Source organism: Alosa pseudoharengus, unplaced genomic scaffold, assembly GCF_046254945.1.
Source record: "Alosa pseudoharengus isolate Yale_2024_CS ecotype anadromous, Long Island Sound unplaced genomic scaffold, YU_APseudo_1.1 YU_APseudo_1.1_scf_1, whole genome shotgun sequence".
In the NCBI taxonomy this organism is placed as follows: domain Eukaryota; kingdom Metazoa; phylum Chordata; class Actinopteri; order Clupeiformes; family Clupeidae; genus Alosa; species Alosa pseudoharengus.
Window position 1 is genome coordinate 31,741,472 of NW_027468564.1, and position 26,388 is coordinate 31,767,859.

The window sequence follows — 26,388 nt, forward strand, 5'->3', positions numbered from 1 at the left end:
ACAAATGACAAGATGAGATTTAAATTCAAAAAGTGATATGTGTGTGTGTGTAGTATCTGTGCCTTTGTGTGTTCATGCCTCTGTCTATGGTAGAGCCTCTGCACCAAAACTGGACTAGCCTATTCCTGAACAAATGTAGGCCTACGCTGTCCACATAAGTCCTACTATGTCAATACTAGCAAAGGAAATGTCATGAGAGATAAGACTTATGGATTTTGTGGAGGCCTATAGCCTACCCTTATAAAAAAATAACTAGTTATAGGACAAAGTATGCGTTTAAATAAATACTGCATTTATAATGTGCAGTAGGCTATTTGCAATGCATTTTTTTAATTGCATTTTCATACAAAGCAATGCACTGTAGTGTTATTATTTTCATGTCCAAATTAGGCTATTGCATTCCTGCATATGAACTGCAAGGAATTCTTCAAATGTGCAGTTTTGAAATTTGAGACGTTGCTGTTCAATACAGGTAGCTGCACAATAAATGCAGGGGTGGGGTGGGGGGTTGAAAAGACTGAGATTCCTCAGCAAGACTGGATCTTCTGGTCGCCTTATATGGTAATCTGAGGACTCGTGTTACGGAAGTTCGAAGTAGGCCTAACGTTATCCCACACTTGGGTAAAACAAGAAGTAGACTTAGCCTAGTCTATTTCGGTAGGCCTATATTTTACTAGTCGCAGGAAAGACGGAGCTACGAAAAACCGAACTGCTGTAAGTAATGTCCCTCATTACACGTACTTCCTGTTATCAGAGATGATTGAAGTGGAATTGCCTATCTTTGTAGGGTTAGGGAGGTTCGTTAAAATGATTTTTGAGCTGGCGTATGCACAACATCATAGTGCTAGTTTTTGTGCCCTAACTTGTTGCCATATTGCAACGTTAGCATCATCATAGATAAAGCCCTTTACCAAGTAGCCTACGATGATATACTGCAGAAAGGATACCTACTGTATGGGTTTGCTATAGGGATTGATTGGCTGACTGGCTGTCAGTGTAGGCTACTGTAGTACGTCAGTTGGGACTTAGCAGAGCAGAGGTTGAAAAAGCATGACTTAAAAAAGTAAAAGTCCTGCCACATATTTTTTTCCAACCATTCTGTAAACCTGCTGATTCTAAATGGTGCAACTTCTCAGCCAGATAGATGAGCTAATTAGTGAATTATATGATTCTACAAGTGTTTTCACAATGTTCATAAAGGGGAATTATGATCATTTTTCACATTGATCTCTGTTTCTTTGATGTTACCATATTCTGACTACCATGAGGCGCCATGACTTAACACAGGGAATCTGAACACACCAAATCATTTTTTATAATTTTCATGACAATTTGAGTGTTTTATTTAACACCCATGTGTATTCCCGGTCTCAAATATGACCGGCCATTAGAAATGAATGGGTGAGAAAATGGTCAGTGTATAAAATTGAATCCAGACACATACTTATTGATTAGATGGACTGTATGTGTGCTTCTGTACATTAAAACACCCTCACTCCCTCCCCCTTTTCTTCTATGCCAGCCCCCACTGGAACCTTTCCCCAATAGAATCTTCCACTTTCTGACTTGCATGAGCTCAGGTCAATGAGGCATACAGGCCATACATAGCAAATGGAAGTTCAATAGGTTATAGAACACACGTTCATACAAAGGTCTATCACAACATTAGATGATAATATATGTGCTACTATGGATTTATAACAACTTTGGGTGCTGAGATATCATGCAAAACATGAGTTCAGACAATCAGACAATCACAGACAATTAAAAACAGCCCCTACAAGATTCTTAGCAATTCTGACCTTTTGACGAACTAAACTATCTCAGCAACAGAGATATGAAACTGCCCAAAACAGCCCCTACAAGATTCTTGGCAATTCTGAACTTTTGATCATCGAAACTATCTCAGCAACAGAGACATGAAACTGCCCCAACTGGTCCTTGACAATTCAAGAACTTCAATGCATTCTCCTCCAAGCAAGGGCGTAGGTTTGGTCTCAGCTTTGGTGGGGACACATCCCCAACTCCTGTTGTCACAATACCAACAGCACCAATACTCAGTGAAGAATCTCAATGTTGATACTTTTGCGATTTGTTAAAATTTGATTTGGTTTGTGTGATTTGTGAGATCATTCACATCAGTGGCAATCATAGAATTTGATTGACCCTCCACACACACACACACACACAGACGCACACACACACACACACACACATAGAAAGTGATGGTTGTCATCAGTGTTGGGCAAGTTACTTCAAAATTGTAATGTATTATACTCATTACTCTCATTTCAAAGTAATTTGTTACATTATAATATTACTGTATCTGAATTGTAAGGCATTACACTATTATTGTATTAATTTTAAGTTACTTTTACCAAAATATCTAGAAATATGGATGTGGAATTCTAAATGCAGTTTATTATGCTCAATGCAGCTCATTGCACTTCTAATGGAGGGCGATGTGGTATAACATAATGACTGAGCTAGGCTTAAGGCTAACAACAGTAATTCAATTTAAATGTATTGTGCTTATAGAGCGCCAAAACATTATTGCCTACATTCTGTAAAGCGCCAAAACATTACACATGTATCATGGCGCTTTACAGAATGTAGGCAATCAGAGAAAAAAGGAAAGAAAGGAAGAAAAGAAAAGAAAGAGAGAGGCCCATGGGTAACAGGGGCGACAGGGGCAGTAGAATGCAATAGGCGCAGTGATGGCTCATGATGCAATACAAGGAACAATCATAGCCAGAATTTTGTTAAAAGCAGACCAAAGGTCGAAGTCTGGTCAATTGTGATAGAAATGCTGTAACTTTAGGCTTAGGCCTACTCATTAAAATCAACAGAGAGCCCACTAGCTGTATATTGTAACCCAAAACTTAAAGACATGTCAAGATAGGCTACACAGTGCCACTGCTGGCCATTTTGGTGCCCTAACTGGTGAAATACAGTATTAACCTAAGTATGTCATCATATGGCCAACTATAAAGATGTAATCTGCCTGTTCTCAGGGATGGGTAGTATTTCTGAAACATGTAATATGTATTTCAAATACAAAATAGTATTTTGTCATTTGTATTTTATTGGGTTGAAGGAAATGGCTCTGTATTTTGTATCAAAATACTTTATTGGTGTGTATTTTTGTATTTAAAAATACTGCAAAATACTATATGTGAAAAACACTAAAAAAAAAGTAGATACCACACACAGGTGTAATGAATAATTGGTAATTAGGCAACAATGGTTTATGTTTATCGCAATCAGCTAATGTGAGAACAGCTGTGTTCAACGACACTCACAGCTTTTCAGTGACGGCTATTGCTGAAGCATCAGCTCTGGTCTGAAGTATAAGTAAGTATAAGTATATATACTCTTTTTCCCGTGAGGGAAATTTGGTCCCTGCATTTATCCCAATCCGTGAATTAGTAAAACACACTCAGCACACAGTGAATACACAGTGAGGTGAAGCACACACTAATCCCGGCGCAGTGAGCTGCCTGCAACAACAGCGGCGCTCGGGGAGCAGTGAGGGGTTAGGTGCCTTGCACAAGGGCACTTCAGCCGTGCCCTACTGGTCGGGGTTCGAACCGGCAACCCTCCAGTTACAAGTCCGAAGCACTAACCAGTAGGCAACGGCTGCCCCAACATAGCCTATTTGATGACCACATCAAACATGACCCACAGGAATGTGAAGGATATAAAAAGAGGGAATTCATGTTTTATTTCATACAGTCTGGTATTATCCCAGAAATGTGATTTACTTTTGAAGTTGAAAATGTTTAGTTGAACTGTAAACTTCATAATAAACCTCATAATTATGAAGACCTCAGTCTGACTATAAGCAAATTGCAGTCAATCATCATCATCACCATAGAACAGCATAGAGCAATGCAAAAGAGCAAAAGAATAAAATGAGTTTTTGTGCTGAAAACTCGATGAAATCACGATGGTTAGAGAATGTTAAATATGTTCAATATCCCTAACGGAATGCATGTCTTTGCCAAAAATGACAAAATACGATGTTATATTAATAATGCAAATGAACGGCAAACTTTGAAATATAGTCTGAAATGAGATGTTATTATCATTTAGACAACAGGGGTATACAAAAAAATCCGATTGTAGCTTACAGCAGCCGACTATTTAGGTTAAGTTTATAACGTTGTGGACGGCCACCAAGCGTCTTCTGTCCCACGGCTGCGCACATCTAGTTTTGTTGGTAAACGGGAAACCCGTGTAGCCTATATGGCAGTTGTCTACATATATCCCGGCCCTTCTGCTGCCAAAAGTCGACATGTGAAAACATTGTGCCAATGATGTGTTTGCACCAAGCGGCAACATTCTATGGTCATTGAATGTGATTGGTTCACACTTTTTCTCACCAACTATTCAGAGAAAGTCTCCCACCACCCCATCCCATTTTTGCCACTGTCTGGGCATATTCATTTGTTTAATTGAATGATTTCATAAGATGGAGTTCCATCAAGAGGAGGATGGTGATGATGATGCTGTTGGTGGAAATAAGACAGACCTGTCACAGTTTGTGGCCATTAAGAATGAGGATGGACGTCAGGGGTTCAGCAAAAGACAAAGGCTATTCAACAGCACAGGGTGAGTGCATCAGACTATACACATCTCAACATGTACACATTCACACGTGTAAAGATGTGTTGGCTAAATCTATAATTGTGGCTTATTATGTAACCAGATCGCAGAAAAACAAACCAGTGTCTCCAGTGCCCAGCTGTGTGTCCATGAAGAGTGATCGGTCTATAGATCAGCCTCCCAAATTCAGCAGTGGATCACCGCAGTCCCATCCAAAGTGAGATATCAACTACTGCAAGAGTGTAGACGTGTGTGTGTGTCCATGTATATTAAAAGAAAGAGATATAACTATGCTAAAATGCTAACTATTAGTAAGATGTGTTGGCTAAATATATTATTTTGTCTCTTTATGTAATCAGACCACATAAACACAGACCAGTGTCTCCAGTGCCCAGCTGTGTGTCCATGAAGAGTGACCAGTCCATGGATCAGCCTCCCAAATTCAGCAGTGGACCACCACAGTCTAATCCAAAGTGAGACATCAACTATTTCAAGAGTGGAGAATTGTGTGCGTGTGGTGTGTATGTGTGTGTGTGTGTGTGTGTGTGTGTGTGTGTGTGTTACAAGGAAAATAGAGGAAATATGCTAACATGGTAACTATAGGTAATATTTGTTGGCGAAATGAACAATCTTGTCCACTTATGTAACCAGACCGCAGACACACAGACCAGTGTCTCCAGTGCCCAGCTGTGTGTCCATGAAGAGTGACTGGTCTATGGATCAGCCTCCCAAACTCAACAGTGGACCACTGCCGTCCCATCCTAAGTGAGATATCAACTACTGCAAGAGTGTAGACGTGTGTGTGTGTGACCATGTACTGTATATTAAAAGAAAGAGATATACCGGTAACTATGCTAAAATGCTAACTATTAGTAAGATGTGTTGGCTAAATATATTATTTTGTCTCTTTGTGTAACCAGACCACGTAAACACAGACCAGTGTCTCCAGTGCCCAGCTGTGTATCCATGAAGAGTGACCAGTCCATGGATCAGCCTCCCAAACTCAACAGTGGACCACCACAGTCCAATCCAAAGTGAGACATCAACTATTTCAAGAGTGGAGAATTGTGCGTGTGTGTGGTGTGTGTGTGTATCAGTGGCGGCCGGTGGTTAAAAAAATAACGGAGGAAGAAATGTCCGCTTGATTGGGGTCTGACCTAAGGAGCTAGGCTAGCATGCAGTAGCCAGAAAAGTTGTGGGTTCAATTCTTGGCTTCCACCATTGTGCATTTGAGCAAGGCACTTAACCCCAAACTCCTCCAGGGACAATAGACTTTGTAATATCATTTAAATATACAAGTCACTTTGGATAATACTGCTAAATTAATAAATGTAAATGTAAATAAATGTAAATGTAGGTCTGGGAAGTCAGGGAAGATATGTAGGTCTAGTTATGAACCACTGTTTTCCTGATGTGCAAAATTATGAAAAGTCTGGAGGTTTTGCTCAATGTAATACATTTGCAAAAAAGTCTATAATACTAAAAATAGACACTTGTTTCATAAAACCATGTAACTATTGACCATCAAAAATAGACCTTAAAAGTGGTTATTTGTAACATGCTAATGTTTTTAAAGCCAAATTGCTATTATTTAAAGACAGGTTGTAGCCTAATAGCTAAGTGAGAATTTATACTCGAAAGGCAAATGTTATTGAAGACGTCATTAAAGGAATGCATCATGGTCTGAAACATTCATTAACAATGTAACCATCCAAAGATACAGTTAGAACGGTAAAAACAAGAGCATATTAACAACAAGAACATCATTTAACAATGTTTTAGTTGAGGCATAACTTGGATGATTATAACAACGCATAACTATCCGAAAATGTTTTTATCACCAAATCCCTGAACTGTCCACGTTTGTGACAGACCAGTGCTAACGTTACCAGTTAGTCACGAGTAGGCTATTTGTCATACTAGCCTACGTAGCATTCAGTAGCCTACACTAGCCTTACCATCCTTCATTTTTGGATCTGGTCTTCCTGCTTTGATCCTAACTTTTGCACTGTATTTGAATGTATAAAAGATGGACTTTGTCCTCTGATTTCATTTTACTGTTTATTTCAGGAGCAAAAAAACAAGCTTTCCGTTCAACACAAGATTCTTAGTTGTTTGACTGCAGATAACGTTCTTGCTTGCAGAGCAGCTAGCTGCTCATTAGTTCACGTTGCCGCTAAAAACAGCACCCCCTATCGCAATTGAAAATTACTGTACGGAGGAGCTACCTCCCTTGGCCATTGAAAACGACGTGATTCACGAGCCGCTGGGGTCCGAGGCGTTTATAATGGACTTCAATGAGGGGCTTGAGGAGGAAGCTCCTCCATACAGTAATTTTCAATTGCGATAGGGGGTGCTGTTGGCATTTTGACCTAGGGGAACGATTTTGTTCATTTTAAAGTGTTCAAATAGTAATATATTAACAGTAATTTATCAGAATAGTAATTCACTTTATATATTTTTTATTTTTCTCTGAAATTTTAGGGAGGGTGTTCCTCCCTTTCCTCAATGAAGGAGCCTCCTCGTGTGTGTGTGTGTGTGTGTGTGTGTGTGTGTGTGTGTGTGTGTGTGTGTGTGTTACAAGAAAATAGAGGAAATATGCTAACATGCTAACTATAGAATGTACAATCTTGTCACCTTATGTAACCAGACCACAGACACACAGACCAGTGTCTCCAGTGCCCAGCTGTGTGTCCATGAAGAGTGACCGGTCCATGGTGGAACCTCTCAAGTTCAGCAGTGGACCACCACAGTCTAATCCAAAGTGAGACATCAACTATTTCAAGACGGGACAAAATGTGTTTGTGTGTGTGTGTGTGTGTTACAAGGAAAATAGAGGAACTATGCTAACATGGTAACTATCGGTAAGATTTGTTGGCGAAATGAACAATCTTGTCCCCTTATGTAACCAGACCGCAGACACACAGACCAGTGTCTCCAGTGCCCAGCTGTGTGTCCATGAAGAGTGACCGGTCCATGGATCAGCCTCCCAAATTCAGCAGTGGACCACCACAGTCCCATCCTAAGTGAGATATCAACTACTGCAAGAGTGTAGAAGTGTGTGTGTGTGTCCATGTATATTAAAAGAAAGAGATAACTATGCTAAAATTTTATTAGTAAGATGTGTTGGCTAAATATATTATTTTGTCTCTTTATGTAACCAGACCGCAGAAACACAGACCAGTGTCTCCAGTGCCCAGCTGTGTGTCCATGAAGAGTGACCAGTCCATGGATCAGCCTCCCAAACTCAACAGTGGACCACCGCCGTCCCATCCTAAGTGAGATATCAACTACGGCAAGAGTGTAGACGTGTGTGTGTGTGACCATGTATATTAAAAGAAAGAGATATACCGGTAACTATGCTAAAATGCTAACTATTAGTAAGATGTGTTGGCTAAATATATTATTTTGTCTCTTTGTGTAACCAGACCACATAAACACAGACCAGTGTCTCCAGTGCCCAGCTGTGTGTCCATGAAGAGTGACCAGTCCATGGATCAGCCTCCCAAACTCAAAAGTGGACCACTGCCGTCTAATCCAAAGTGAGACATCAACTATTTCAAGAGTGGAGAATTGTGTGTGTGTGTGGTGTGTGTGTGGTGTGTGTGTGTGTGTGTGTGTGTGTGTGTGTGTGTGTGTGTGTTACAAGAAAATAGAGGAAATATGCTAACATGCTAACTATAGAATGTACAATCTTGTCACCTTATGTAACCAGACCACAGACACACAGACCAGTGTCTCCAGTGCCCAGCTGTGTGTCCATGAAGAGTGACTGGTCCATGGATCAGCCTCCCAAATTCTGCAGTGGACCACCAGTGTCTAATCCAAAGTGAGTCATCAACTGATAAAACTATCAAGAGAGGACAGCATGTGTGTGTGTGTGTGTGTGTGTGTGTGTATTACCAGAGGCACACCTTGTCAACAGGCAAGGCAGGCAACTGTTTGGAGCCCCGAGCCGCTAGGGGGCCCCCGACCTGGTCTCAGTGCGTTTGCCGGTGGGTCAAGCGAGAATTTCGTCCATAGAGATTGAATGATGTATTTTGCGTGCTCCTGTCCTGTTTTTCAAACAGTACATCTGTACATTTAGGCCCTATGCTATGGTCTTATAGACCCTTTCAAGAGAGTTCCATTATCAGCATCATAGTTGGCCCCACAAGACTTCCTTTTTAACATTCCATATGTTATCTTAATGCAGAGGAAGTAGATTGGGGCCCAAATAGAATGTTCAAGCATTGTTTGTGTTTACCTTGTTGAAAGGGTCCATAAACAGTGGATCTGTGTTGGCTAGCGACAGTTACAACTTGTTAAGCAAGAAGATGGTTAACATTATGTTTGTATTAGGGCTGTCAGTCATAACATGTTAATCACGATGCAGTAAGGACCAAATTTTTTTAATTACGTTAATGGCGTGCCGCCAAAGATTTTTAATTTTACACCGTCACTGAATGGGCGTTATACTTTAAAAAAAAAAAATCCCTGTCGGCTCAGTCAACATGAAATTAAAATATCACTGAAACACCTCAACTTTAAACTATGATGTATGACATGGGTCGGCAACAGGCGGCCAAAGGTGCCGCCACTGATATTGTTTGGCCGAGTCAAATTATTCTAGCAGTCCTATTTTTTAAAATCTTTTATTTTACGATTTACAAATAGCCTATTCACCAATCAGACTGCGAGTTGGTGATTAAACAAATATGAGAAAGAACACCAGAATGCACTGGATCCTGCTTGCTGTGCATAGCCCTCGGCCAGCGCTTCAATATTGTGCTTTTGTGCTTCTGTTTGGAGCAGATAGGCCACTTTGAAGGTGCCCCTGCGTTTCGTAGTGTGGTATGATAATCTTTTCAAACAGCGGCAGCGTTGTTGCATATCAGATACACAGGTTTTGCATTTGTGAAACCGGGTAAGATGAACGCAAAATGTTCTTCCCATTCCTCTTTATAGGCCCAGCTATTTTTCTCCCAGCTCCAACTCCTGTAGTTTGCTTCTCACTCTGCATGCTAATATTTCTTGTAAGCAAACAATAAACATTGTAACATTGTCAGGGGATGGGTCAACCAAGTAGCTTATTTAAGAATAATAGATAGGCTTTAACCAAAGAGGTCATTAGAATAAGTCAGGCTCCGTGTTAAACTGTCCATCAATGCCAAAATTATTGTAGCCTAGTGGCTAGTGTTGTAGTGCCCACATTTACTATTCATAATATTGAAAGGGGAGATAAAACAGAGTTCATCAAGATAAATTAATTACTCATTTTGAGTATAGGATCCCAATAAAACTATTTCACTTCTATACTTTATATTGGGTTTTTAAAATAATTTACTTTATTATACGGCTCTTCACAATGCTAGTAGAACGCTCCATTGACTTGAATGGGATTTCCCAACGTTCTACAGTAAAATATTTTGATAATTACTGCTGCAAACATATAATTACCGCTGTCAATGGCAACAAATTTTGTGCTGCTGATTCAAGTTTTTCATATCACTCCGCAAGTAGTCCGGTCACCTCTTGCATTTGGAAATTCATTCAAAAGTGAAAGCAGACGGTTGATCAGCTGTGTTCTAAAGAATGTTTGATTCAAGTTCAGCGTGTGTTGCAAACTGTTTGTTTCTCAGCAAAAGCCACGACGAAACGGTAACAAATAAGTGTAAAGAGACATATCGTGGAGTTTATTTTTTTCGTTTTGGCCAGTAGCCGTATAATAAGTGGGATAATGTATAGAACGCCGGTCATCATGGGAAAATAAGTCCCTTCAGGGCGAAACAAGACCCCTCCGCTGGCGCATCGGGGTCCGGTTCGCCCTGTCGGGACTTATTTTCCCAATAATGACCGGCGTTCTATACATTATCCCTTAAGTATTCTATTTATTTATTTATTTATGAATAAAAAAAAAGGTTTTATTTCATAAATTTTTCGTTGGTGTCAGATTATTTATAGCCTAACATAATGGTGATGAACACTGGTCAGTAGGGCCCCCTTGGAATTTTTGCTTGGGGCCCCCACAGACTCTAGAATTGCCTCTGTGTATTACAAGGAAGATAGAGGGACTATGCTAAAATGCTAACTATTTGTAAGATGTGTGACTAAATGTAGGATTTTTTCTCCTCATGTAACCAGACCACAGACACACAGACCAGTATCTCCTGTGCCCAGCGGTGTATCTATGAAGAGTGACTGGTCTATGGATCAGCCTCCCAAATTCAGCAGTGAACCACCGCAGTCTCATCCAAAGTGAGATATCAACTACTGCAAGTGTGTGTGTGTGTGTGTGTGTGCTTGTATGTACAGTATGTATGCCTGCATGTATGCATGTGTGTATGTATGTATGTGTGTGTATCATTTATATAGTTAATACAAGAAATAGGAATACCATTATTGCGAACATACTTTGGCTACTTTGGGGCAGTCGTGGCCTACGGGTTAGCGCTTCAGACTTGTAACCGGAGGGTTGCCGGTTCGAACCCCGACCAGTAGGAACGGCTGAAGTGCCCTTGAGCAAGGCACCTAACCCCTCGCTGCTCCCCGAGCGTCGCTGTAGCAGGCAGCTCACTGCGTCAGGATTAGTGTGTGCTTCACCTCATTGTGTGTTCACTGTGTGCTGAGTGTGTTTCACTAATTCAGGGATTGGGATAAATGCAGAGACCAAATTTCCCTCACGGGAACAAAAGAGTATATACTTATACTTAAATCTATTATTTTTTCTTCTTGTGTAACCAGACCTCAGAAACACAGACCAGTGTCTCCAGTGCCCAGCTGTGTATCCATGAAGAGTGACCAGTCTATGGATCAGCCTCCCAAATTCAGCAGTGGATCACCGCAGTCCTATCCAAAGTGAGATATCAACTAATGCAAGTGTGTGTGTGTGTGCGTGTGTGTGTGCGTGCGTGTGTCATTATAACTACCATATTGTGATACAGTATATTCGTAGTCTCAATGGACCACCCCTAATGGACATCTAATAAAATATGCCACCACTCCAATTATGTTACATCAAGACATCATCAGTATACCTCAGTAAACAGAAAGAAATTCAGCAGTAAACAACAACAGTCTGATCTAAAGTGAGATATCAGATGTTGAGTTGATTCTAGGTACAATCAGAGGATCATGCAGATCAGCAGCACCATCAGCTTTTCATTAATGTTACTGCATGATGTTTTGTTTTCATGCAAATATGTTTGTCTCTGCATTGGGTTTAGGAATACAATGACTCAGGATCAGTCCAGGTGTGGAGTGTGTAAGCAGCTACTGAGGGACCCAGTCATCACCAGCTGTGGACACAGTTTCTGCAGGCAGTGCATCAGCAGCTACTGGAGCCAGTCTGGTCCATCAGGAGACCACAGCTGCCCACAATGCAGAAAGAGATCGAAAACACAACCCCTTCAAATCCCTCACATAGCTATGGCACAATCACTGTTATACCCACCTTCAACTACAGCACAACCTACAGATTTGACACAACCTTTCTCTCACAGAGAAATGTCACAACATCAACAATACTTATCTACTACCATAGCACAAGTTCCTCCATACCCACAGACAGATATGGGGCAGCACCCTCTATATCCACACACATACGTGCCACAGATTTCTCCAGAGCCCACTTTGGAGGACCATGCAGTAGGCAGCAAACAACCCCTAACAGAGCATGTCCCCCTAACAGAGCATGTCCCCATCAAAAGGGCCAGACTGACAGGTGAGTCTTGAGTGTGTTAAGTGTGAGTAAAGGAAAGGGACATTTTGAGTCTGTTAAGAAGCAAAAAGGCACGTTTAGATCATGCCTCCTGACTAGCATTGTAGCTCACTGGGAGCAGTGGGCATTAGCAGCAGCTACTACTGTTCGGTAGCACCGATTTTGGCAATTTGTTTTTCCCCTATCGACAGTACTCGGTGACGTCTAGCGATCAAGATCCATGTAAAAATCTTTAAGTGCTTTTATGAGTGAAGGAAAGGGACAGGAGACAAAGTGCCAGAATTGAATGGGTGGTATAAAGATTTACAGCAGGGTGTTTAAAATTCGTATTGGAAAATGTTAAAAGAATACCATATAAGATGGCTCTCATAGTATGGACATTCATCACCATGGAGACATGATCGGGTAATGACTGCATGTCCGAATTGAACCTGGGTCTCCATGGGCACTAAGACCCAAATGTGCCACAGCTCCCCACAACTGAAACATGCTATGGTTCATTATTCAGTGCTATTGTGTTTTGAGTGTCTGATGCAATAACCAGTAAACTGTGTATGATGCTGATGCATTTTTATTTCTTTGTTTGTTTATCGCCACACAGACACCCATGTCCTTAACAGAGTACTGACGACCCATAAAGCCAGTATGAAGAGGAGGTTTGAGGGCATATGTGAAGATCTCATGAGGGCAGGGACTCAAACACTCCTGAACAAGATCTACACAGAGCTCTATATCACAGAGGGAGAGAGTGAAGGGGTGAATAAGGAACATGAAGTTTGGCAGTTAGAGTCAGCATCCAGACCACAAACTACCGAAGGCGTAGCAATCAACTGCAATGACATCTTCCAGCCTTTATCTGGACAAGAGAGACACATCAGAACTGTCATGACCAAGGGGATTGCTGGCATTGGAAAAACCGTCTCTGTGCAGAAGTTCATCCTTGACTGGGCTGAGGAGAGAGGTAACCAGGATGTAGATTTCATGTTTGTGCTTCCGTTCCGTGAGCTGAATTTGATCAAACATGATCAGTACAGTCTTCACAGGCTCCTGCTTGACTTCCACCCTGAGCTTAGGGAGCTACAGGATGATGAATACAAAGACTGCCACACTGTGTTAATTTTTGATGGTCTGGATGAGAGTCGACTTCCTCTGAATTTCCAAGGTAATCAGAAGTTGTCTGATGTGACACAAACATCATCAGTGGATGTGCTGATGACGAGCCTCATTCAGGGAACTCTGCTTCCCTCTGCTCTAATTTGGGTAACCTCCCGACCAGCAGCAGTCACTCAAATCCCTTCTCAGTGCATCAGTCAGGTGACAGAAGTAAGAGGGTTCAATGACCCACAGAAGGAAGAATACTTCAGGAAGAGGATCAGTGACCAGAATCAAGCCAACAGAATCATCTCACACATTAAGTCAACCAGGAGCCTTCACATCATGTGCCACATGCCAGTCTTCTGTTGGATCTCGGCTGTTGTCCTTCAGGAGATGCTAGAAAAGGATGATGGGAAGGAAGCCCCCAAAACCCTGACTGAGATGTTCATACACTTCCTGCTCATCCAGACCACCAGGAAGGACCAGAAATATCAAAAGAAAATTGAGACAGATCGTCAGAGTCTCCTGGAATCACATAAGGGTGTCCTATTGAAACTGGCAGAGCTGGCGTTCAAGCATCTGGAGAATGGCAATCTCATGTTCTATGAGGAAGACCTGAGAGAGTGTGGCATTGATGTCAGTGAAGCCTCAGTGTACTCTGGCATGTGCACTGAGATCTTCAGGGAGGAATGTGTGTTTCACCACAAGAAGGTCTACTGCTTTGTCCATCTGAGCATCCAGGAGTTTCTGGCGGCTGTGTATATATTTCATTCCTACATCACAGGAAATCTGGAGGCACTGAAATCCTTCCTCAGTAAGAAACACAGAGACCAAAAAGCTTCCCTTCCCTTACATATTATGTTGAATAGAGCCGTGGACAAAGCTTTGGACAGCAGGAATGGACACCTGGACCTTTTCCTTCGCTTCCTTGTAGGCATGTCAGTGGAAAACAACCAAGCCCTTTTAGAGGGCTTGCTGACAAACACTCACAGCAGCACAGAGAGCATCAAAAAAACGTCTAAATATATCAAACTTCTCTCCAGGGAGGACCTGTCTCCTGAAAGATGCATCAATCTTTTCCACTGCTTATTTGAAATGAATGATCATTCTGTACATGGGAAAATTCAGAAATATCTGAAATCTCAGAAGAGCTTCACAGGTGGATTGTCACCTCTTCACTGTTCAGCGCTGGCCTACATGCTTCTGATGTCCGAGGAGGTGCTGGATGAGTTGGACTTGATGAAATATAAAGCATCTGAGGAGGGCTGGAGGAGACTGGTGCCAGTTGTGAGACACTGCCGCAAGGCTGTGTGAGTATCAAGTGTGTAAACGAGCCGTGCCATACACTTTTCAATCATTTGATAACATTCCTTTTGTGAAATATGCACCATTTTAATTGAAGAAATGCCTTGGCTCATTTTTCTTACGATGTTCTAGCCTGCTCTGAAAACCTATGCACACTTGCCTTTACTCTGATAGGCCAGCATCTTAGGCATTATCTAGGTGAATGGCTAGATTGGAGCAGGAGAGGAAGCATAATAAATGAGAACAACCTGATGTAGAAACAATACACTTTTCTAATTGGCCCCTGTGCTGTGACCATTTTCTTTTTATGGCAGGCAGGGGACGCCAGCTAGTCATATCTTCTTTATTTGAAAGTCAGCAAGTTTCCTGTAGCAGGACCTCTTTAAAAAAACAGTTTCCAGTTATCCATCTCATATTTTGTGTGTAGGTCAGTAGCCTGTATTCTGCAGAGTAGTTCAGAGTTGGTAGATAATTATGTAAAATAAGTAGTTCCCTTACAAGAACATCGCAAAAACAAACTCCTTTGTATGATGCTCAAGCTTTTCCCCACAAGTCAAAGTGATTCTGTCCTGAACCAACATATATAGTTCCTTAATTTTGTGTGTCATGTCTGAGGTTTGAATTGTATATGGAGGTACATGGTGTAGAAACACTAACCTCCTTCCTTGACTGTCTAAATAACTCAGATATCAGTTTATGCAGCTCTGGGTTAATCACACTGAACAGTCTTGAGTGTTGCAACGTCTGTGATTGGCCAGTATTAACTTGCATGCTGGTGCATCATTTGGGGTACATATGCTGTACTATTTCCTTATCTTACAGCGTGTTCTAACATCATCTGAGCAAGCGACTGTCAATGTTATCTGTCTACACTGAATCCGTAAAATATGCCCTTCTATTGCGTCATATTCCTCATTCAAAATAGCTGAGATTTATCGCTTTTATGTTTGCTCGCATCACGTCGGGTTAGGACACGGTGTTATCCTTACTTACTCATTTAACTGACACTGACGCTTTTATCCAAAGCGACTTGCATGTGTCAATTATTACCAATTTTCCCCAATTACCAATTTCCCCAAAGCAACTTGAAGTTAAGTGCCTTGCTCAAGGGCACTAAAGCTGCTGTTTTTTAATGTTTTTATGGGCTTTTTATGCCTTGAATGGTAAAGAACAGTGAAGATGGTTACAGGAAGCGAGTGGGAGAGAGAGATAGGGTGAGATCGGGAAACCGGCTCAGATACAAACCCAGGTCCACTAATGTGGCATGGCCAAATGGCAAATGTTGCAGTCAGTTGTGCCACAGAGTCCCCGCAGCTGGGAATTGTTGTGTGAGCCAGGCACGTGGTGAATGTGACAATGATGTGTTTTGATTTGCCTTTCCCCTCTTCCAGATTTGCTCACTGTGATCTCACAGAAAAGTCCTATGAGGTTGTGGCTTCAGCTTTGCAGTCTTCAAACTCCCCCTTAAGAGAGTTGGACCTGAGTTACAATGATCTGCAGAAGTCAGGGGGAAAACTGCTCTCTGCTCTACAGAGTCCAAACTGCAGACTGGAGAAGCTCAGGTCATTGTTGTAAATTGTGTTGCCAGACACATTACTGTGTTAAATGTATACTGTGTTAACCACACAATAACATCATCTATGTTTTACTGTTGATTGCTATGTCCACTCTTCACTGTATGTGATTCTCTTTGTTTTTACAGTCTTGTTAGATGTGAACTGACTGGAAGCTTGTTGGCCCTGACTCTACAGGGGGCAAACCCCCACCTAAGAGAGCTGGACATCAGTGACTGTGAGCTTCAGGACTGTGGAGGAGAACTGCTCCATCAACCACTGAATCAAGACTGTAAAGTGAGGTCTGTGTTTTTGCATGGGCTGTTGCTTTCTGTTTTGATATATAAACAGCTCATACATGTTTTGTCTTTAATTTCATTCAATATGTGTTGTAATAATAATCATGGTTATTTTGGGCAACATTGACATCCCAATTATTATATGATTTGTCAATTATTTACACAATTTTCCCAATTTTAAATAAATACATACAAAAACAATGCTATGACAGTGTTTTCTTCTCATTATAGACTCATCAGCTGTAGACTAAAGCAGAGCTCCTGTGAGGTTGTGGTCTCAGTATTGCAGTCATATCTTTCTCAACTGAGTGAGTTGGACATGAGTGGTTGTGATCTGCAAACATCAGAAGAGAAGCTACTCTCTGGTCTTAGATACCCAAACTGCCAACTGGAGAAACTGAGGTCAGTAATACTCTAAAAGACACAGGGCCAGATGTAAGTACATTTGCGAACGTAGCATTATCAGCGTCATGGACAAACCACAGATTGCGAACGCTGTCAGACCCAAGTTTCCGTTGTATTGATCAATCGTTCAATCCTTAGTGTAAACTGCGCCTTTCTCTGCTTTTCTCCGCCCATAAACGCAATTTACAAACATTCACAACTGAATGGCAGAGCCTACATACAAGCGCAGTTGAATGAAGTTAACTGATGGCATTAAAAAGAAATCAAACGTTTAGCTATCATGAAATACATGATACGATGTCAAAAAGAAGAGAGATAATGAAGATCAGTAGTTCTACTCAAACTACTTGTGCACATAGGCTATGGAAGATTGGTCAAATCTAGCAAGAAGGAAAGTTTAAGTTAATGACGTGAAAGTGAAAGTATAAGATATTCGAAAGGCCAACGAAAGTTAAGGTTGCTTTTGATAGTACTACTTAAAAAACTGGTCTTCTAAATAGCGATATTGTTGTCTTTAAAAGGTTCTCTTATTGACACATTGAACTGCAATTTGGATTAACACCTGCTTTTACAAGGCGGAAGTATTTAGGCGCAGAATAGACGTGCGCTTTCACAAGCAGTCTTTGTACATACCGCGGAATACATAATTAGGCGCTATTTACGCTTCCCCTCCCATCTCTTTACACTAAACTCCCACTTTCCTCTGGATCCTCCCATGAATGCAATGCATCTTTGCGGCCTGTTTGTACATACCTCGCAATGATTTTACACGCACGTTGCAAAACAAATACGCCTGAAGTGGGCGCAAAAGCATTAGTACATCTGGCCCACAGAGTTCACAGAGGTCTTATCTACACATTCACACTTTAGACATATAGTACTGTTAAAGCGTAACTCTCGCCAAAATGCACCCTAGGGTGTTTTTGTGAATGTACCCGAGTCAAACTTTCGTTTAAAAGCATAGTTACGTCCGAAGCGCCACTTTTAAGCTTGTACGCGTTGTCGTTTTCGGGTGAAATGGCCTTTTGAATGGGAATGCTAGGGCCACTACTATTTTGATACATGATCACGTCAAAATTGCTATTTTAAAAACACTAAGAAGGCTTAAGGTAAGCTTAAAAGTGGCGCTTCGGATGTAATTATGCTTTTAAATAAAAGTTTGACTCGGGTACATTCAAAAAAACATGTTGGCGAGAGTTGCGCTTTAACACAATACACCCTGCATTTGTGTCCGTGCCCAAGTGTAAGCTGGAGAAACTCAGAGTTTACTACATGTCATTTTGTCTGTCACACAGTCTGTCTTTGTTGTTTTGGATTTTAAAAGGAGATGATGATTGGATATAATGTAGAAAGGACATCAACAGGAAGTTACAAACTGATTGAAATTCATGCAGCATGCTCTGTTTGCCTTTAACTTCTTTCACACTTCCCGACCATTTCCTTTCCTCGCTCTAACACTGACTTTTCATTTAGTAATATGTAATCAAATCTTTTTTGCATATTATAGACGGTTAGGGTCTTCATTAGTGATTGCATATGCACTTCCCAGGCTTGTTGACTGTGGGCTGACACAGAAGTCCGGTGATATTTTGGCCTTCGCCCTGCAGTCAGCAAAGTCCCACTTGAGAGAGCTGGACCTGAGTAGGAATACTCTGGGAGATTGTGCAGGAAAGCTGTGTTCTGAAGCACTGAATCCACACTGTCAACTAGAGACACTCAGGTTGGTATTATTTTGTGGATTGGGACCAGTTTTAGACTGCTGTATTAGAGTAGGCTGGTAATAATAACTGAGCCACTAGGTAGCTGAAAGCCAGAAGGTTAGATAAGCAGACTACCTGTAAAGTTGAAGGTACAACTTGCATCCCATTACTCAGAAATGACAAGGGCAATGACAAAAAACAATAAGATGTATTGTGATCAACACAACATTTAATGCAATGGCCTTCCCTGCCTCCAGACTTGAATATATAGAAATACTACAGTGACTTAATTTTAAATATTGATGGTATTGGGGCATTTTATGCTTTATGTAGGAGCCCTGTAATTGCAGTTTCAAAGTAATATAGCAATACATATCATAATGTAATGCCAGTGATCCCATTCAATGCACAAAACCGCAGTACTAACAAAGATCAAAATATATAAAATCTAAATATAGATGAAAAACATATGACTATATACTATGTTTTATTTGAACCAGATGCAAAGTACGGGCCAAAGCCCCCAGAATTCTGTAATGATGTGGATGATGTTATGTTGTTGACAGGCCAAAATAGAACAAATCGGGTTGAAATGCCCCAAATTGCATATTCACTGAAGCCAACATACCAAAATGGGCAAAGTATTTGAACGTTTAAAAAACAAAAATGTTCCTTTATGAACCTTTAGTAGATCTACTTTTTTTGGGCCGGTACCAATGTTTATAATAGCAATTTGCAGATAACCGATGCCAATACCAATACTATTATTAATTAATTTACTTTGCCTTTTTTGTATACTCTAGTGGCAGGGAAACAAAAATATTAATTCAAAACACATTATTGAACCATTTAATATCTTTCAGTCCTTTCATCTCTGAATGTGCTAGTTCAGCCATAGCAAAACATTAAGGTAGTACAGAACTGAAGCAACATAACAGGTAAAAATAAGCCACTGCCATCAGTAAATGTCATATTATTTGCCAATAGGCAGCAATGCTGAGTTCAGTGGTGGGAGTTCAGTGGTGAAGTGAAGTGTGAAAACGCTGCAAGCAGTACATCATCGTAAGAGATATTTGGTCAGAGTTCTCTGTTTATGTTGTAGTCCTTGGTTGTGGCTGAAAATGATGAGGACAGGGTAACTTTGGAGGTGGCTATCCACCCAATCAGAAGAACAGTAGTGGTTATTTTTCTGTTATTGTCCCATAAGATGGAGGGAAAAAAATCTTAACTGGCCCCTCCGTGTCCCATGCTACAATCACTGGTTATGAATACCAAGAAGGTTTGAAGCATGCTGCCTACCCTTCTTTCCTCTCTAACCTTTTACAGACTTCCTGGATGTAAACTGACAGAGGGACCCTGTGAGGTTGTAGCCTCTGCTGTGCAGCACATGGTGTCGCTGTTAGAACTGGACCTGAGTGACAATCACATGAATGACACTGGAATTCATCTTCTAAATGCTGGAATAAGACAATCCAAATGTGACATGCGTATATTAAGGTTGGTTATTATTTATTATTATTATTATTATTATTATTATTTATTTTTTTAATTTTCATATTGCACCTGAAGTGTGTCTCAGATATGGGCTATGTTTTATTCACTGTGATTTATTTGATAAGGAGCTAATGTAGTGACTTATTTTTTGATTTGATTAAAGTTGACTATGGTGTGCTAAGATTTTAGAGTGATGGAGTCATTATATGAATAAATTAAAGTTAGCCCATTCATTAACATATGTTTAACCTACTTTTTTGTGGTGCTGTTCTGCTAAAAATTGTGCTAGCAACAGACACGAACCAGTTATCTCAGCAGAGCCTAATTGTTAGCACCTTAACTTTGCCTTTCACCTATACTTTGCTTTTTTACAGGCAAGTTACATTCTTCATTGGTGATTTTTTTGTGATTGCATTAGGCCTACTTTTTTATATATATATATATATATATATATATCTGTGTACTTCTCAGGCTTGTTGACTGTGGACTCACTGAAAAGTCAGGTGATATTTTGGCCTTTGCTCTGCAGTCAGTAAACTCTGAGCTGAGAGAGCTGGACCTGAGTAAGAATATTCTGTTGGACTGTGGAGGAAAGCTGGGCTCTGAAGCACTGAATCGACAGTGTATGCTAGAGACACTCAGGTTGGTATTACTGAGTGAATAATGTTTCAATGAGACCTTACACAATCCTTAACATCTTTTAAGTGTTTTTCTGTACAGTGTTGAAGTGAGGGGGCTTACCACTCTTGTCCACAATTACTGTAATGGGGCAGATAAAAGTAGCACACTTTGTGTTAGGCTTCCTCTGGACCAACTGAAGGAGAGTAGCCCAGGAGCCCACCACAGATGGTGACTTCTGCTTGGCACAGTACTCTGTTGTGAGTGCATGAAGTGAGAGTGAATTGTGTCGTTCTAGGGGAAGCCTCTCCAGACAGTAGTTCATAGAACTGCGTTCTTTGACCCTTTTGGTCCGAAAAGAGTTAGTGGCTATGACTTGGTAGCAAAGACGGTCACAAGGATTTATTTTTTCTGATTCCTCGGCCCCACCACTTATATTCATTCCACCTTTCTACCTGGCTGAAGAATGATATCACCTGAGAGATGTTATTTATTTATTTATTTATGTTATGGATTTATTTTAATTTTATTTGCATGTATCTATTTGGCTGATGCTTTTTATCCAAAGCAACTTAAATACCTAAATTATTACAAGGGCCAATCTCCTTGGAGCAACTCAGGGGAAAGTGCCTTGCTCAAGAGCACAACAGTGGCAGCCAGGAATCGAACCTACAACTTTTTTTGGCTACTGCTAGGCTAGTTCCTCAACCACTATGCTACCACCCCCAATATATGAGACAGGTAGAGCAAAACTGTCCATGATGGCGGTGGTCAGATTACCCTGTGAGGTCTAGGGGTTTCAACATATCTTTGAATATTGTTATCTTTATGTCTAGAGGCTCCTAAGCTCAAATGACAGGAGACACAATAGTGATAGTGAAACATTTAGCAATCAATGCTGCTTTTATCCACCCTGTAACAGTAATGTTACCAAGTGTTACCATCTCATTGTTGTTAAATACACAAGGGTGCCTAATTTAAAGGTTGGCCAAAGTGCAAAGTCTGTCAACAAGCAAAGTTCTCATGCATGAACATCATTCAAAAGAGCCAAAATGTTTCCTCTCCAATCCTTTGCAGACTTGCTGGTTGTAAACTGACAGAGGAATCCTGTGAAGTCGTAGCCTCTGCTGTGCAGCACCTAGACTCCTTGACAGAACTGGACCTGAGTGACAATCACTTGAATTTCACTGGAATTCAGCTTCTGAGTTCTGGGATAAGTTGCCCCAAATGTGGCCTGCGAATATTAAGGTTGGCTTTTTGATTTTCTTTTGATTTTAATCTTGCTTCTGAAATGTGCATTTGCTGTATACCAAAACACACTTTAGGTTCTGTATGGGGCTCAAAAGTTGTGTCACCGTTTAAATACTTATGGACCTAACTGTATTTTCTGATTATAGTTTGACTATTTCATAATATACAAGATTATGGATGTTAATGTCTGTTTGTCCATGTCTGTTTATTTTTCACCCTCTTCATTTCACTTCAGACTTGCTAGATGTAACCTGTCAGAGGAATCCTGTGAGTTTGTGGCCTCCACTGTGAAGTCATGGATCTCGCTAACAGAGTTGGATCTGAGTGAGAGTCAGATGAGTAGCACTGGAATTCAGCTTCTGAATTCAGTGACGAGTGCCCCTAACTGTAAACTGCAGACCTTAAGGTATTTGATTTTCCAGTGATTAGTGCCCTTAACTGTAAACTGCAGACCTTAAAGTGGAAATGAAGCAGTCAAATAAAACAGATGTCTATAGCACAAGTTAAATATTTAAATATACCATAAATACAAATAAAGTCAGAAATATGACCCGTTATTCAGAATAAAGCACAAACAAGTTGCATTAATTTCAGCTGTGCGCCGCCATCTTTGTTTTCAGAAAATGATGACATCACAAGAATGGTTGGTACAACATTCTATGCTGTTTACACAGCGGCTGTCATAGCCTCACAGTTAGCTTACTGCCTCAACAAAATGGATATGGACGAATGGGATAGACCCACCAATGAGGACAGGCATCCAATTGCCTATGCTTTTGAGCCAGTAAGAGCAGTGGGAGTTTTAGTGCCCCCCACAGAGCCTGACTATGGAGGAGAAATAGATGATCGAGAGAGAGGTGTATCTGAGCGCACAGAAAACCATCGGTGGTGCTTATGTGGGGGTTGTGTCCCTATGTTCACTGACATGGCACACATGGAGAGTGTCTGCTGCCAGGAAATGAACCTGGGACATCTCATCCAAAATAACATATATATTACGTCCAATCCTACGTGCCAAATGCTATCATTAAAGCGAGACGTTGGAGGTCGCAATGCGGTTGCTGAGGGACATCCGAGCCGAAACACTGGAACGCCCAAAAAACAACAGTTAACCAACTAACACACTCTTGATAGGTTGTGCGGAGGGGGTAGGCTAGGGGACTACACTGATCACCTGAGACTACACTAATTTTTACACCCATACTCAGTTGTTCTGCAATGTATTATCATGGTAGAAGCTGCGATACAGTACTAGCATGGCATAACATAACAAGCACATACTGTAACTAGCATAGCATGAACCCTAAAATCTATGGTTGCTACAAGCGGCACATCCGTGGATTTATTTACTTAAAGTGAACAGCTTGTTATTTTATGTCAGCTTACATAAACAAATAAAAACTCAGACGCCTAGCCTACAGTCCATAAACAACGTCTACCCACAAAACCATGCCTGTCACAATCACAGACCTATGCTACTACAGAGTAGCCTACACAAGTCAGATGTAGGCTAGTGTACCCACAACAGGTTCTCACCAGGTTCGCAAGTCTCTGCAAATAGTTTCCACTACTACTTGAGCGAAACAAATGCAATCATCGATACTACTCAATCACAAAAAGAAACATCTTACTCACACATGAGAAGTTCGCTCCCCCGAGTTTATTCACCAATTCATCAACGATGCAACTGCATTTTCAGGTCGCGGTAATCCACAAGTTGTGCAGAACATCCAAACACATTATTGCAACTGAAGTTAAATCTAATTAAGTACTGTCTCTGATAGCCCTACAGGCTACATTACAGCGGCCCTTGTTCTTGTACAAACACAAAAACAAACATCAACATAATTTGCGTAGGCATATTGAAATAAAGTGAACGTCCGCTAATGGATAAAACATCCACGAACAAACGCTAACCATTCTGATGACGTAGCGCCTGCATTTTTAAAACATGGCCGCGCCCTAGTGGCGAAAGTCGTTATTGACATGTCATTTTCCAGTGAAACTACTTGAATATCGGGTTTAATGAAAATCCATGTATCTTCAAAAATGAAAAAGCAACCAAAAAATGGTCACAGTTCTCACTGCTTCATTTCCACTTTAAGGTATTTGTTTTTTTCAGTGATTAGTGCCCCTAACTGTAAACTGCAGACCTTAAGGTATTTGATACTACAGTGTAACTGTAAACTGCAGATATTAAGGTATTTATAAGGCGCCCTGAATTATCTCCACCAGTGTAAGAGCAAGTGATGATCAGCTGACTGATCAGTTGAGCGGAGTTATTGGCAGAAACTGGGCTGGCTCTGTGGCCTGCCTGAACTAATATTATGCTGAACTTATGTCACTTTATAACATGGGATGTTATAATGTTATAAACCAGATGGTAGGGTCTCATTATGTTCTCTTTGTCTCTAGGTATTCTCATGGAGAAAGCAAAAGTATGAAACCACAGATGAGACAATGTGAGTGTTCATTTGCTCATATTGTTATTTCAAATTACATTATTTATTGTGGATATGAATATGCCAATATATCTGTGACCATTTGTACCCATGGATCTCTTGCGATCACATTTAATACAGAATGTCTGGACTTCAATGGTTGATTTCATACTTCTTTGCCACTTTGGAGTGACATTTTATTTAGTTTTTCTGTTGCTTTGGTACATTTCATAAAATTATCATCAATTCTGATCTGAGAGTTCTACTGAAGGATCTAAGAAATTAAAATGTCTCTGTGCATGTGCTTTCCAATATGTGCAGTGCACTACAGTATTTATGAACTGTCTATTGGGTGTTATGATCTCAGTGTGTGGTTCTCAAGGGGAAGTGGCATGGCTATGTGCTTAATTGTGAATGATGCAATTTATTTAAAATCTTAATAAAAGGTTTTAAAAGACCGTTTTGTCAAACGTTGTCACTTAGGTTTGAGGGCCCCTGGGAATACTTGGATTTACGTTGATTTGACAGGGTTTATTTTGTTCTGAATATTTCGGTAGAGTTCCCCTCCTGTAGAGTAGCCTACATTATCCTGTTTAAGAGTTAATCATCACTTTCATTGAAAGTCATGTGCGAAGGCCAGACACTTCATGAAAAACAGAATATGCTCAACATAAAAAGGAGAGAAACTCTGCCAAAATAACCATGCTGTGGGGTTGATTATGCTTTATGAAAGGAGGTAGCATGGTGGAAAGTAATGTTGGGAATTCATGACGCTGTCAGAAAGGTAAAACTTTTAGCCAGTTAAAATGAAATGGATGTTACATGAACATATAACACTCATCGTATGTTTGTTTTATATATGTATGATGAACAAAACATTCAAATGTGTCTGGGGGGGGGTCTTTGTGTATATTCAGAGTTCCCATTCCTACCCCATGTTCTGACAAGGATGTTTTCTCCTCTCCTCTCATCTTGTGTACAGATGCCTGTGAGCTCACACTGGACCCAAACACAGCATACAAAGAACTCACAATCTCTGAGGGAAACAGAAAAGTGACATGTGTGAGTGAGAGGCAGCCGTACCCTGACCACCCAGAGAGATTTGACTACTGTTCTCAGGTGCTGTGTAGAGAGGGTCTGTCTGGACGCTGCTACTGGGAGGCTGAGTGGAGTGGTGATGGGGTCTGGATAGGATTAGCATATAAAAGCATTTATAGGAAAGGGTGGGGTGATGACAGCAGGTTTGGAGGCAATGACAAGTCCTGGTGTTTGAATTGCTATGGTGATGACAGCTACTCTGCCCAGCACAATGAAAAGGAAACTGAAATATCTGACCCCTCCTCCGGCGCCAGCAGAGTAGGAGTGTACCTGGACTGGCCAGCAGGCACTCTGTCCTTCTACAGCGTCTCCTCTGACACACTCACCCACCTGCACACGTTCCACTCCACATTCACTGAGCCCCTCTATCCTGGGTTTGGGTTTTTGGATTACAACGTCGCAGCATCCCTGTGCCAGATCACATGAGCTCTTAGTCCTGCAGGAATAGCAGTCTACAGGAGAGCTACACAACACTCCTGTTCAAACCCCTGTTGCTTGGAAGAAAAATATTCAACATTTAATGTATAGTTATTTGTTATGGTGCATGCTATGGGGGCCAAGGTGAACTAAATGTCATTGTAGTGATGTGTGGGTAAGGTCCTTTTATGGCCCGAACCCACCTTACCTGTTAGGAGTACCACCTGAATTCGCTAATTTTAACTAGAGGTAACATGATCACATCTATTTCATGGTGTAGCCATGGTACTGTTTCCTCATTCACTACTCATGTAACAAATACAAATAAAGAACCCTTTTTAATTCATGGGACAATCATATTTACTCAATGTAGTCGGAAATATTAAACTGGCTATTGCAACTTAA

At 40.9% G+C, this 26,388-nt stretch overlaps 1 protein-coding gene across 5 annotated transcripts; it reads left to right on the top strand.

The window, feature by feature from the left end:
• Window positions 1-603: 603 nt before the first annotated feature.
• On the top strand, window positions 604-26,388 carry LOC143125275 (NACHT, LRR and PYD domains-containing protein 12-like). 5 transcript variants are annotated; one of them, XM_076286614.1, is made up of 25 exons: window positions 604-714; window positions 4,475-4,614; window positions 4,712-4,825; window positions 4,968-5,081; window positions 5,260-5,373; window positions 5,529-5,642; window positions 7,259-7,372; window positions 7,521-7,634; window positions 7,773-7,886; window positions 8,037-8,150; window positions 8,324-8,437; window positions 10,732-10,845; window positions 11,332-11,445; window positions 11,814-12,310; window positions 12,909-14,712; window positions 16,099-16,269; window positions 16,410-16,562; window positions 16,791-16,961; window positions 18,514-18,684; window positions 19,991-20,161; window positions 20,630-20,800; window positions 21,854-22,024; window positions 22,263-22,433; window positions 24,443-24,489; window positions 25,451-26,388. In XM_076286614.1, the coding sequence occupies exons 2-25, from the start codon at window positions 4,475-4,477 to the stop codon at window positions 25,990-25,992; spliced, it is 5,634 nt and encodes a 1,877-aa protein (XP_076142729.1). In that variant the 5' UTR covers window positions 604-714; the 3' UTR covers window positions 25,993-26,388. The 5 variants fall into 5 exon arrangements, with proteins under 5 accessions (XP_076142729.1, XP_076142736.1, XP_076142744.1 ...); XM_076286621.1 differs by lacking the exon at window positions 10,732-10,845; XM_076286629.1 differs by lacking the exon at window positions 5,529-5,642.

Coding starts and splice junctions, on each gene's coding strand:
- LOC143125275 (XM_076286614.1), top strand. CDS start 4,475: ATGGAGTTCCATCAAGAGGAGGATGGTGATGATGATGCTGTTGGTGGA. Junction 5,374..5,528: donor CCACTGCCGTCCCATCCTAA/GTGAGATATCAA, acceptor TTGTGTAACCAG/ACCACGTAAACACAGACCAG. Junction 5,643..7,258: donor CCACCACAGTCCAATCCAAA/GTGAGACATCAA, acceptor TTATGTAACCAG/ACCACAGACACACAGACCAG.